The sequence below is a fragment of the Tamandua tetradactyla genome, chromosome 16 (assembly GCF_023851605.1).
Source record: "Tamandua tetradactyla isolate mTamTet1 chromosome 16, mTamTet1.pri, whole genome shotgun sequence".
Lineage (NCBI taxonomy): Eukaryota > Metazoa > Chordata > Mammalia > Pilosa > Myrmecophagidae > Tamandua > Tamandua tetradactyla.
In genome coordinates, this window is record NC_135342.1 from 39,970,705 (window position 1) to 39,984,546 (window position 13,842).

Sequence of the window (13,842 nt, forward strand, 5' to 3'; positions counted from 1 at the left end):
TCTACCCTGTGAAAATAAAAATGCATGGTACTTAGACGGCATTCACGAAATGGTAGCTTTTATTTCTTTTGTTTAAAATGGATGTGTTTTTTTTTCATCATTTGTTTTAAGATGGTATGTAATTTATTTTTATTTGATACCAAGAATTAGATTTCTTGCTTTGAATAGATGCCAAAAGCATCTATTCATCACCATGTAGAATTAAGTACATTCTTTTTTTTTTTTTATATGGTGGGGGTCACATTTCTTTCTTTTTCCAAGCATGTTCACTTTTAAGGTGAGATTCTGATAAATCAAACTTCTAAGCATTGTTTATATAGAGTATGAGAATAAACCTAAGGTACAGCTTTTCCCCTTTATGCTAATAAGCCTTAAAAGCAGGTAATAATTACATGGAATCTTGAATAGGGTGAGAGATCTTGTTGGTTTGTACAGGTTAGTGTGATTCCCCGATTTATCACAGAACAATTTGGGCAGAGAATAAAGAAGTTTTTGCAAAGTTTGGGTGACTGGGGAGAAAGGAGGAAATATATTCCCTGTCTGAGGAATTCCTCATAATTCTTGCAAGCAGTGGGGACAAGAAATTCAATAGGCTAAGCCCTCCATCTTGGGGCTTACCCCAATTAAGCTTATTCCTGCAAAGGAGAAGCTAAACCTGAAAAGTATGCCTGAGTCACCCCCAAAGAACCTCTTTTGTTGCTTAGATGTGGCCTCCCTCTAAGCCAACTTGGCCTGTGAACTCACTGCCCTCCCCTCCACATGGGACATGACTCCCGTGGGTGTAAATCTCCCTGGCAACATGGGACCTGACTCCTGGGAATGAGCTGGGATCTGGCATCCTGGGAATGAAAGCCTTCTTGACCAAAAGGAAAAAGAGCTATTAGACAGTCTCAGGGGCTGAGAGATTTCAAACAGAGTGGAGAGGTTTATCCCAGAGGTTATTCTAACGTGTTATATAGATATCCCTTATTAGTTTATGGTGTATTGGAGTAGCTAGAGGGAAGTACCTGAAATTGCTGAACTGCGTTTCAATACCTTTGATTCTTGAAGAAGACTGTATAACTATATAGCTTTTACAATGTGACTATGTGATTGTGAAAACTTTGTGTCTAATGCTCCTTTTATCCAGTGTACGGACAGATGAATAAAAATAAGGATAAAAAATAAATAAATAATAGGAGGAGATAAAGGATAAAAAAAATAGGTAGATTGAAATACTGTGGGTCAATGAGAGGGAGGGGTAAGGAGTATGGGATATGAGTTTTTTTTTATTTCTTTTTCTGGAGTGATGCAAATGTTCTAAAATTGATCATGCTGAAGAATACACAACTATGTGCTGATATTGTGAGCCACTGATTGTATAATATGGTTGGGCTGTACATATGTGGATACTTCTCAATAAAAATATTGTTTTAAAAGAAGGTGATGGTAATTTTGATTATTTCTTTAGTACAAAAACCAAAATAAAATAACTTAAAGGTTAGCAATACCTGGAACAGCCGTGTCATGGTCAGTTTCATGTGTCAACTTGACCAGGTGGTGATACCTGTTTTGTCTGGTTGGGCAAGTGCTGGCCTATCTTTTGCTATGAGGACATTTCATAGAATTAAATCATGATCATGTCAGCTACATTCACAGCTGATTCCATTTGTAATCAGCCAAGGGGAGTGCCTCCTTTAATGAGTGATGCTTAATCTAATCACTGGAAGATTTGTAAGGAGGATTCAGAAAAGACAGGCTCTCTTGGTGCTTTGGTCGGCGAGACTCTCCTGTGGAGTTCATCCAGACTCTCCATCGGAATCATCAGCTTCACAGCCTGCCCTGCATATTTTGGACTCTATGTTTTCATGGTTATGTGAGACACTTTTATATAAATTTTATATTTACAAATATTTCCTGTTCATTCTGTTTCTTTAGAGAACCCTAACTAATACAAGCAGGTACTTGGTTATTTCTTACATTAGTTGGGGAATGGAGGAATTGCCTTAAATAAGCTTATCCAAATGCCCTCCTAAGGTAGGAATCCTTCCTATAATTTTCTAATAAATTCACAGTATTGGAAGCTTCCTACTTAGTGAGTCAGTGTGTACCAACATTGTTCAGCAAATCTCACTGGTAAAGAGGTTTGGGGTTTCTAAATTAGTGAATACTTGGAAGCTCAGTTCTTTTCAGCTCCCTATGGTTTATTTAATTAAAAAAAAATTTTTTCATGAAAATTTTCAAATACATGCAACAAAAAGAACAATATAATGAACCCCCATACCCTTACCCAGGTAACAAGAATTTGTAACATTTGCTTAATTAAACCTCTTTTTTCTTGAAGTTATTTAACCTACAAAACCACACTATCATTATCACACCAACTAAAATTAATAGTAATTCTATCATCAAATACACAATTTGTACTTAAATTTCCCTGGATATTTCTAAAATATCTTTATTGTTCATTTGCTCAAATCATGGTCAAAACAAGATCCACACTTGACATTCATTTGCTACCTTATGAAAGTAATACATTCTTATCATAAAAAATTTTTTCAAACAATTCAGAAAGGTTATTATAAAGTGAAAAGTAGCATCCCCCCATCACCCAGTTTCCCTGCCCCACTAGCATGTCTCTTCATAAATGGAATTATACCATATTTACTGTTTTATAATTTTTTTGTAATGAAAAGATGTCTGTCAATACATCTAGGGCAAAATTTAACCTAGATTCATAACTGATAAATGTGAGGGTTGTTTACATTGGGTCATTCTCAAGAATGTTACAGTAAATGTCATTGTGCATAAACCTCTGTCCACTTGTTTGAGTACTGCTAAGGGATAAATTCCTAGAAATGGAATTGCTGGATGAAAGTGTGAGTTTGACTTAATTGGATGCATATCCATCAGAAGGGGGAGACACCTATTTCCCTGCACCCTCATCAGCTCTGGATATTGTCATACTTTTTATCTTCACTAATCTAATAGATTAAAAAAGTGGGCCCTGACTAACTTAGCGTTTCTCTGCCAAGCAGTTTCCAAAATCTATTCATTCAGATGGAAAAGTCACACTTAAAATAGTTTATATCAGCACAGTATCAATCTAAACATTTCTTTGCTAAGTATACACGAGGAAGGCAGAGAGTTAAAACATCCAGAAAAATCAAGCTTTGTAAATTTTCTCCTTTGCATTACAGATTGGGAAGGCTAAAATCAATATCAGCTTTCACTTATGAAGGCCTGGCTTAAACACACCCCTCAAAAGACCTAGGGAAAAACTGTTTCTCTAGGGAAAGAATAATAGTATATGGGGAGAAGTAAATTAAAACTTGATAGATACAGGATTCTCTCCAGATATGCTCTGCCTAATACTAGCCACATGTGACTATGAAGTACTTTACTTGTGGCTAGCTAGTGTGACTGCAGAACTGAATTTCAATTTTAATTCATTTTAATTAAATGTAAAAATGGATACATAATTCAATTACTAGAAAACGTTTAAGTCTGTTTAGAACAACTTGAGTATGTGAATATATTTTCCAACAGCAAATTTTATTAAATCTAAATACAAATCAAGTCTGTCCAATAAAAACATAACGTCTGAATAGAGATATGGTTCAAATGTATTACATTTCTCTTGGCCCATGCTGCTTAGACCAAGAGTTATTGACCCAAATCTTATGTTTTCCTTGGGAGAAGATTCAAAGCACTCCCCAAATCTAAAGACTCAAGGAGGATAAAAACTACCATACTAGAGAGAACTTCAAAATGTCCTCACTAGCTCCTTTTGGGAGCCTCCCTAAGTAAACCTCTAGATCTGAAACATTTTACCAAATCACTGTTGCTCTCTCAGCAGCCATCTCTTCTGATTTTCATTCATTAGTTGACCAACTTGGAGCAGGCTTAGACTTGCTGATGCAGAAAATCTTGGCTTCCTAACAAGAGTCAAACTTTCCAGAGAAAAGTTACAACTTGAGAACTGCAGCAGCAGGATAACCTCTCCACCTTTCACCTCCTTCCCACACTCATGTCCTCTGCCAAAAAAAAAAGTCTGTCCGGGGACAAAGATCCCGCAAGGCTGTGAAACCATTGCATGTCTAAATAAAAACTAAAAGTAGCTACTCTAAAACTGTTGACCCTAGCAAGCAATGGGAATAGCACAATAAATTACCTCTTGTTATTCATGTGATAGAATAGTTAAATGATAGCACTGAAAATGGCATATCCTTAGTGAAAGAGTGGGAGAGCAGTTTTCCTACATTTTCCTATGATATGCCTTTCACTTCTGTGTTGCTCTCAGAACGCTGAACTGCAATATGTTTTTATCTCCCTTTCACATAGTTCCAAACATACTAGACCAGTAATTCATAACTGAAGAATGGAGGGGTCAAAAGGGGTCTGTCAGTGTCAGGAAAGGGCAAAGTGGGAGAGGGGGTTGGGATGTGGAGAGATTTAAAAGGTACAATCAAAATTATCATTGCTCTGATGAGTTTAGCCATTAACGGTTGATGTATTTTGAAATTTCAAAAGATGTTAAAGGATGCCAGTTTATGCTGATGCTCCAAAGGGAGCATAAATTAAAACAACTTTGAGGAACACTGTTCTAAATCCATATTGCTTTATACTAGAGCAGGACAGTACAAAAAAATGTCAGCTTACACCTGAGCACATCAAACTTCTAGGAATTCTTTGTCCTGGAGGAGATAATACTGAAAAGCATACTCCCATACGTTATAATCTACTAAATTCTTAAATCAGAGTAAAAGTTTAGAATTTAAACTTAACAGATGCAAAACATGAACTTTCCTACCTACTTAAAGCATGCCCACACTTGCCACCAAAAGTATGTACACTTGAAAAGTGAACACAGCATTTCAAACTTAGTGATCTTAACCAGGCAGAAAAAAAGTTCTTAAGTAGCTTTCTTTACAACCATTTTTCATCTACAAGGACGGCCTCAATCAACATTTTTTTAAAAGTAAGTGGAATCAATAATAGTAAAAGGTCAGATTATTAAAGATCCCAAGTTATCTCTTCATGTCACCACCAGTCTCAGTCATTTCTGGGCCCAATGGAGCAGCAGAATATAGAGTTAGGGACAGGTTGGAAATTTCCTTAACCTGTTGGCAGCAGTCACCACATAGAAATGTTTCTTGAGGTAAGGAGAGAGAAAAAAGAAAAAACATAGTTTTAGACCAATTGCTTTAAGAAGAAACAATGAAACAACAAAAACAGTTAGAAAAAAAAAAAAAAAAAGGCAAAGCTAACCACTTAAATTTGTTTAAAACTGGTGACCTAAAGGGGAAAACAAGTTTCTAGAATAACTGTAGTAGAACAGTCATGTGGCCCTCAGGGGCATGTTTGGAGTAAATTTAAAGTAAGAAGATATGTCATCCTGTTCTTTCCGCTTGAAAAATGAGGCAACCTGAAACGGTGTTTTAGGTTCACAACCCACTAGTAGATCATGAAATCAAATTGGTAAGTTATGACCAGTATTTTTTTTTAATGAAAACAAATAGCATAGAACAGAAAAATATCAGAGTGCATCACACTCTGTTTATGTGAGTGTGTATGTGCATGCGTAAGCACATGTACCCGCATTCTTATGTACTGGCTCCTTAGGATTTTTGGGTTTTGTTTTTTAATACTGAGGGCCTGAGTCTATATCAAAATGTTGGAAATGTCCTCCTTCCCTGGAGGACAACTGCTTTTAAGGTAGTTTTTATGTTCATGGTACCAAAAAGTTCCATTGTTAACAAAATTATAAAGCATTTACAGATTTATAATTTAATATAATATATTTTACAGCTCAAGAGGGCTTTCCTGACCCCGATTTCTGAAATGTTGAAGAACCAGGCCTCAAGTTACAAACAGTTAATTCTAAGAATTTCACTATTATTGCCATTGAGAAATATGCTCAAAATTCACTGTCACTTCAAGTGTCCATATATGAACTAAATGCCAGCTTTTATGTCTTATATTTTGGTCTGCGGCATTTTTCAAGGAAGCTAACAGCTTTTAACTTGAAAGCTTTTATGTTTCCTTTTTTCAGCTATAAAAACATGTATCTTTCTTTCAAAAGATATATTAAGACAATTGCTTCCTTTACTAAAAGAAAAGTATTACCTTCCATTTTCTCCGAGCCATATATTTTTGCAGCAATAGTTGGGATTTGAGATGAACTTTAGATTTCGAAGCTTTGTCTGGCAAATTATTAATCCACTCATGTTTCAGACACTGCGTGGCACTCATTCTATAGCTGCAAAATCAAACAGCAGTTGAGATTAAGTTGGATCTCTGTTCAACTGGGTAGGAAGCCTGAGTCAGTGGCACAGATTAATCATTGAGGTGATTAATGAGGTGATAATTAATTGGTACTCATGCCACGTACCAAAAAGGGAACTCCTCATGTCTAAAATTTACCTCCTCAAAAGTGCAAGAAAATCGTCAGCAAAATATTTCCTTCCCTCTGCAGAGGAACTGTGGTCCAATGACTAATCACCATCTCCCAGAAAGGGCTGGGAAGTGGTGACAGGGCTCTAGGAAGATTGACTGTGTCTGGAATTGCTCTTAAGAAGTGAGACTTGAAGGAACTGGAGCACATTTCTCCTTCCAGAGAATAATATCAACTTGTTCTTCTAAATTAGAAATATCCCGCCCCCCCCCCCCCCCCCCACATAACTTTTCACAATCAGAAAGAAACAAAACCACAAAGGTCAGGGAAATGTGGGCTGCTTTACTCTTGGGTCACTAATACCTTTGGTTATTTTCAATTATTACTTACGACTAAATTAAAAAAACAAAACAAACTCAATTCAGCTCAACCCATTACTTTGATAGAGCTGCTGAAGACTAAGTAGGACTGCATACCAAGAAATGAGGTTTTCTGGTCTTTATTCTGGGAAATAACATCTTCATATCTCAACTACTTTTCAATACTAGCCTGTTAAAAATGACAACTTGGAAATAGAAGCATTTTGTAGATATGCCCCTTTCTAAAACTCTACCTAGATTTTATGCTCCTAGTTGTTTTTTAATTGGTTTCCTTTGTTCCTTTCCTTGCTACCTTTTTTGCTACAAATAAGTAGCAGACTAAGACATCCTGAACATACCAGTCCATAGGAAAAAAAGGACCTTTATCTTCAGCAGCCCTGTCAGCACCCAGTTGCCCTTAGCACCCACACCAGGGGCCACCATAAGAATTGTTTGTGAGTGACAATGAAGGGTACCTCTTCTCTTTGACAAGCAGCTGAGAAACAAAGTCCTTGGCATCCTCTGAAAGTCCTTCAAAGGTGTCAGCATCAAAATCCCAGCTACAATTCATAATGAAATTCATGGTCTCTGCATCTGTCTCCCCTAGAAATGGGGACAAACCACTAAGTCTATAGAGGAGAGAAAGGACCATCAGTATGTGGACACCATATTTGCCAACATGCATTGGCAGGATAGAAGAAACTCACAGGGTTCAAAGCAGCGCTAAATAAAACCAAGAGAGCTCAAAAGAAAAGCATCCCCATTACTTCTCCCACAAGAAGTAGTCCAGTGTGTTCTTTAAGGCACAGAAGCAGAAGGAATAGAAATTTGGAAGAAAGAAAGGTGTGCAGAATAGGTCCTTCCATCAGGCTCACCTCTTTACCTCTTTTTATTGAAATAAAAAGAAAATTGATGCTCAATCCAGAATGTCCAGTTATCAGGTACATACTGATTTGATTAAAAGACAGCTTACCATGTCTCTGAGTCAGCCAGGCTAGGTTAGGTGCTACTCAGGTCTCAGGAGCCAAAGGAAAATTAGCTTCATTAGGCACCTCACTCTAAGTGAGGGCAGAGAGGCAAGGCAACCTAACTGGCTGGGCTCAGGCCTTTAAACTTCCCAGCCTGAAGCAGCATGTACACACAAAGTGCAGGCACCCAGGTTGCAGTCCTACCCTAATGGTAAGACTGCAAGCAAAGCATGACCTTGCTGGGCCTTTGAGGAATTAGTCAAGGAAAATCCACAATTGAGGAGAAAGGAGGATATTTAGTCTACACACAAATCTCCTCTCATACCATCCTAACTGCTTCTTCAGCCATGGAAACCAGGGAGAGCAGGGCTAGGAGTGACAAGGTTTGACAGTGCAGCTGGCTGAGTCCTTCGTTGTCCATCCCCCCTCCTGCCCCTTCAGTGCATTCCAGCCACACTGTAACTGCCAGCTCCTGCTTAGGGGCCTCTCTCTCCAACAGAGGCTTGCCTATGCTCCCCCAGGATCAGCCCACAAGCAGGAACTGACATGAGTTAGGACATAAATCCCCCAATTCCCTCACCCCTCCGATGGAACAATTCTGAGAAGATGATCCATCTGGCTCCCAAAGGTACTCAAGAGAATTGAGCCCCAGTTGTCCACAGTGATAATTAGATCAGTAATTCCTGTCTCTTCCCCATTTCTCCACTGGTGTTTCCTGGATCCCCTCCCAAACGAACTACTTGCATTCAAACTCTTGTTGCTTCTGAGGGTACCCAAACTAAGAGAAATGGCCCCCACTCCACTGGGGAGCTGGGCCCCCCTGGCACTCACAGCATGTAGGTGATGACTCCCACACTCCACATGTCTGTAGGGAAGGAGACAAACTCATAGTTGACGACTTCTGGGGCCAAGAATTCAGGGGTTCCAAAGTTCACCTTCAGCTTCTCCCGTGGCTTGTACCTGGGGAGTAAGGGGTACAAATGATCATGGGAGTGAGCCCTGGAAGAGGATGTGGATGTTGGGGCTAATTCCTGATGGGAGGTAGACATTCCCAGACCCTCCCTGGCAGTGTGGTGCCTGGACCTCACACTGCCATCACACATAGTTTATTGGGGAATCGTCACACTTCAGGCTTTCCTAAGTCTTTCCGTGAACACTAATCACTGGAGACAATCAGAAAGCCATGGTCTTTCTCAAACGTTCAAATGTCTTATTTGGCATGTAGCCACAGGAACAAGCACAAAGAATAGGGAGGACTGGTCTGTGGGTATGCCCAATACAGTAGGAAGGGTGATGGAGTTGGAAAAAGGTTTCTGGATATGCAGTCTATGCTGGGCTAGGAATACAGTTGATGGCTGAGTGGGAAAGGGGACAGCAAAAAAAGTGTTTTTTTATGATCACCTTTGAAGGAGAAGAAAGTTTCTGGATGATAAAGGTCAAACTTTAATGGGTATTTCCTATATTCCATGCACTTCCCTGGCTAAATGTTCTCATATATATTGTCTCATTTCATTTTCACAACTCTATAAAGTAGATAAGAGTATTGTCCCCATTTTATAGATGAGGTAATTGAGAAAGGAATAAAATGAAGATTGTGCCACTGTGTCCTGCTTCCTTTAATCCAGGAGGATGAGTTTTCAAAGAGCAGCCTTCTCTCCCAGTTTGCTGAGAGCCAGGCAGACATAGCCTGCATCCATCCAGTGAAAGAGAAACAAGGATCACACTGGTGACCGGTATTGCAGTGGGAAACCAGGGAGCTGGCTTCCTCTGGCAGCTTGGTCTTCTCCTGCACTGGCTAACTGACTGAACATTCAGCACTAAGAAACCAAGCTGAGAAGAAACCTTCCCTTCAAGGAGAGAAGGCCCATGCCCCCAACCCATGGAAGCCATTTTCCCAGGTTGCCATGATAGATTGCTTTATTGTTCTCAGTGTCTCATCTTTATCACCCTTTATCATGTGACATTGTAGCTCTTCCCCTTATTTTGATGCTGGGCTTGGTAGAAATGGGCCAGTTTCAAGCTAGATCTTAAGGACTTGCCTTCTTGGTCCTCTGCTTTCACAATGAGGAGAGAATGAGAGACGTGGAGCAGACCTATGCTCACTGACCTGCATCTCGGATCCCAGCCCAGCTCAACTCTGCCTAGATCAGTGACCTCCCAACCAGTGAAGTGCTGATAAATGTTGGACAACCAGCTATCAGTGAGGGGGAAAAAAACAAAGGCCCTAATTTGTAGTATTTGCTGTGGGCGATTACAAGTTCTTATCATGACATCACTGAACACAGGGTTGGGAGGAGATGTGTAATAGCATACCATTCTTCGGTATTTCTACAATACAAATGTAAAAGTCATGAATAATCTCAAGAGCACAGATAATAGTAAAACATAGTGAAATAGTTAGGAAGTGGTGAGTTCTGAATACTTAGTATCTTTAATTTTAACAAAATATCTTTAATTGTAGGGTCATATAATTTGATTTTTAATAATGGTTGTGGTTATCAACGTGCTTGCCAATTTCCTATCATGAACCGGAAAGAGTTGGGTCCAATACACCACTATCCTCAAATGACCCTCCAATGAACAAGAATAGTGATTTTTTGGTAAGCTGCTGCGTTTTGAGGATGCTTTGTTCTACAGTGGCATTATGACAACAGCTAACTGATACATCCATCTCAAAACTATGTCAAAATGTCCACTAAGACCCCACCACCATCATCGGGACTTCTAAGAAAAGGACAACTATCCCTCTTTCCTGATTCCTTTGCCTTGCCAAAGGATCTGATGAAATGGGCTTGGATTCCAGTATGAACCCTGGAAGTCCAATTCTGTATCCAACAAGTTGGGAAACCCAACTTCAACAAGATAATTTTCATCCTGCCCTCAGCGTTGGCCCTTGACATGTCCCTGCTTAGATCCACTGATGGCTTCCACTGCCCAACCTTCTTGCTGGACATTGTGGCTTCCTCCACCCCAGGAGCTATGCCTCCACTGAAAAATCTCAACACCTTCTGATAGCCCCATCCAGAAATACAACTTTATTTTCTGTAGTTTTTATTAGAGAAAAAAAATGAGCATTTACTTACTCTGGAATATAGAATGTGCTTTCTCAAACTACACACCATTTAGCTCTTTACTCTTGGAAGTCCATACTTCCCAGAAAGTTGGCCAATTTCTCAAATATCAATTTGGCAAAAGCCAATTTGCCAAATAATTGTTCAGCTGAATGACCACTTTGCCAGATCATTAAGAGGTTTGTTAAGTTTTCTTTCATCTCACAGCTGCCCCCTGTCCCTCTATTAACCCAGCTCAGTTGAGTGCATATTGAGTGTGTCAGACACCTGCATGTCTGCAATTCCCAGCATCAGCTTCATTGAGGCAGGGCACGCATGCGCACGTGCGCGTGTGTGTGTAGGTGTGGTGATGCTCCTTAAATGTGGTTTCCTGTGTTTACTTTCTTTGATTTGCTCTCTGTCTCTGCCTCTGGCCCTGCTCCTGCCAACAAATTAATCCTCAATGACATGGACAAGTTTAAAGAATTTGTTTGACAGAGTTTGAAAGTGAGTGTGTTAAAAGGGGAAACTTGAAAACTGCTCTTGGCTAATAAATTTTTGATAAATTAAATTACAACCCTTTTCAGCTCTCCATCAGGTACAGTGGACTACAAGATAACAGATTTCTGAGCCTACTGTTCAGAGCTCTCCTTTAACGCCCTCATCCTCTACTGTAACCCACCATCATCACCTACAGCTCTTGCTTTCCCCCAGACCAGCCTGATCACATACAGTAAACATACTGCAGTATTCTAGGCCCCCACAGCTCACACTCCCTCCCATCTTCCCTCCAGCAGTGTTGGCCTAGAGCTGGCTCTCAACTGTGCCTAAGAGTCGTTTCTCACTTCCCCACCCCTCCTGGAGTGATGTTATGCCAGTTGCTTGAAATTGGCCAGGGTGAAAATATTTAAGTCATGGAAATTGGCAAAGGTTACAAATCTAGCCCCTCCCCACCCCCAGCTTGGTGTTAAACATTCTACCACGTGCAGATAACAGAATCCTTTCCAACCCTCTTTTCCAGGGGCTCAGAGAAGACTCCCCTGATTTCAGGGAGCCTAAGGTGGTTGCTTCTTTCCCTGAATTCACAATGTCTCACTGTAAATACTCATTTGGGAATTGATCATTTGGCATTTGCCAGTATACTGTATTTGCTAGGTATGCATTCTTAAGGAGGGTGATATTGCCCCATTAAGATATCTATCTTAGATATTGCAATGGTTTATGACTCTTCAAAGGGACACAGTATATAAACAGATATACAGTATATCTGTGTTATTAAATTTCATGGTGGGGAGGGCGGTTGGTGATTAGGAAAAGAAAGTCTACAAAGGTTAGTTGGAAGGGCAATAATGAAATAAAGCCTGAGAAACACTGCACTATTGCATAAGATATGCATCACAACTTTGCAAGACATTATTTGGAAAAACAATAAGCAACTTTTTACATTATGAACTGAATGTAATTTTTAAGTGTTTGGGTTGTGTGGCATTCTATTTTGTTCATGGAATACAGTACACAGTAGAGATCCTGAGGAACAATGAGATATAGGAACATCCTTCCACTATTATTCTAATGACATCAGCTCTTGGCCTCCCATTCATCATTGAAAGTGCATTCTTTCACCCCTACAAATAGGTAACAATTACCACTTTGACCAATGAAGAGTGACCTAGAAGCCTGGGATGGGTAGTGGCATGACTTTTTGGTTTTGAATCCTACCACCAGAAAGAAAAGGCTGAGCCCAGATATGCAGCTCTGCCTCCACAGCAAAAGGCTTTGCACTTTCCACTTGTGGATAGAGGGGAGGATGCAGGAAAAGAGTGACAGAAAACACTTCTTCATGAGAAATGACCACGAGGATGAGAAAGGAAACTTCAGAAAAATTTAAAAATTCAGATGCGGTCTGAAGACCCACCCAGAAAGTATGTTATTCCCCAGAGAAATGTCATTCTTGGCAGAAATAGAATTCTGGAGGAAGTCTGGAGGATGGGCTTATAGCTATTGCCATGTTTATGGATCCCTGAAGATTTGGGAGCAGTCCTCTCAAATGCTACCACTGCTAAGATCCAAGAGGGTACTTCCCATGGGCAAGAGCCCTACAGGGGCACAGCATTCATCATGCTTCAGTATGTATGACTGGGCAGGATTGTACAGGAATGCTGTCTATACTTCACTGGGCTTTGAGGGACTTTAAGCATATATTTGAAAATTATATACAACATTCACTATTGGTACTGAAAGTTTAGAACCTAATCACCCTCATGTCCCATGCCAGGAGGTTCTGTGATTACATCATCACTTTCCCAAGGTCAAACCCAGTTCTGACTGGCTCCAGAACCTGGGCGCTTCTCTATGGCCCCACTCCACACTGTTACATACCCACTTTCCTATTTAACTCAGACATTTCCTGGAAAGCTGGGATGGTGTGGGATGTATCACATAGCCCTACACATCCTGGCCCCAGGGAGGCCCTCTGGAGAACGAGTAGAATTAGCATCCCCATTCGATGGTCCCCATTTAACCATCACTCCCCTTTCTGCTCAGCCAGGCAGCTTGAAGGAGTGTTCACCGCACAGCCTCTTAAAGAGAAACAGAGCCTGCAGCACAGTGCCACCCCTGCAGAACTAACCAGGCTTATCTGCATAGTCTGAACCATCAGCCTCTGAGCGAGTTTCTCTGAGTCAGTTCTCAAACTCCAGAACTGGCTGAGCCAGAAGAAACCACACTTAAGGCAGCCACAGAGAGTTCCCAAGAAGTTTTGTCAGTGTCAAAATAAAACCTCCTTACCTTCTGGCCAGCCCGAAGTCAATGATCTTAACTTGGTGTCCTGTCCGATTGACACACAGAATGTTCTCTGGCTGGGGAAGAAAGGGAAGTCTGCTTAGCTCAATAAACAGGGGAGGAAGTCTTCAAGCCTCAGTTTCCCACCCTTCAAGGTAAATGAATGGCTCAGGGCATGCTAGAGGTGTAACACAGACAATGAAAATGGATAAAGTGGGCTGGTGTGAGACACTAAAGAGAGGTGTGCTTTGTGGAGAATGGAAGACCCCTGCTCTGTGTAAAGTAGCCACCATTGCCATGCAGGAATG

General features: G+C 40.4%; 1 protein-coding gene across 4 annotated transcripts in view; it reads right to left on the reverse strand.

Moving 5' to 3' along the window:
- Positions 1-2,174: 2,174 nt before the first annotated feature.
- The window catches only part of MYLK3 (myosin light chain kinase 3), a 68,387-nt gene continuing 56,719 nt past the window's right edge, over positions 2,175-13,842 (reverse strand). For all 4 annotated transcript variants that reach the window (XM_077132311.1, XM_077132314.1, XM_077132313.1 and 1 more), the window contains 5 exons: positions 13,541-13,611; positions 8,535-8,663; positions 7,212-7,364; positions 6,109-6,241; positions 2,175-5,134 (listed from right to left, as the gene is read on the reverse strand). In XM_077132311.1, the coding sequence (XP_076988426.1) occupies positions 5,075-5,134; positions 6,109-6,241; positions 7,212-7,364; positions 8,535-8,663; positions 13,541-13,611 (546 nt within the window). In that variant the 3' untranslated portion in view covers positions 2,175-5,074. The remainder of the gene's footprint in view (positions 5,135-6,108; positions 6,242-7,211; positions 7,365-8,534; positions 8,664-13,540; positions 13,612-13,842) is intronic.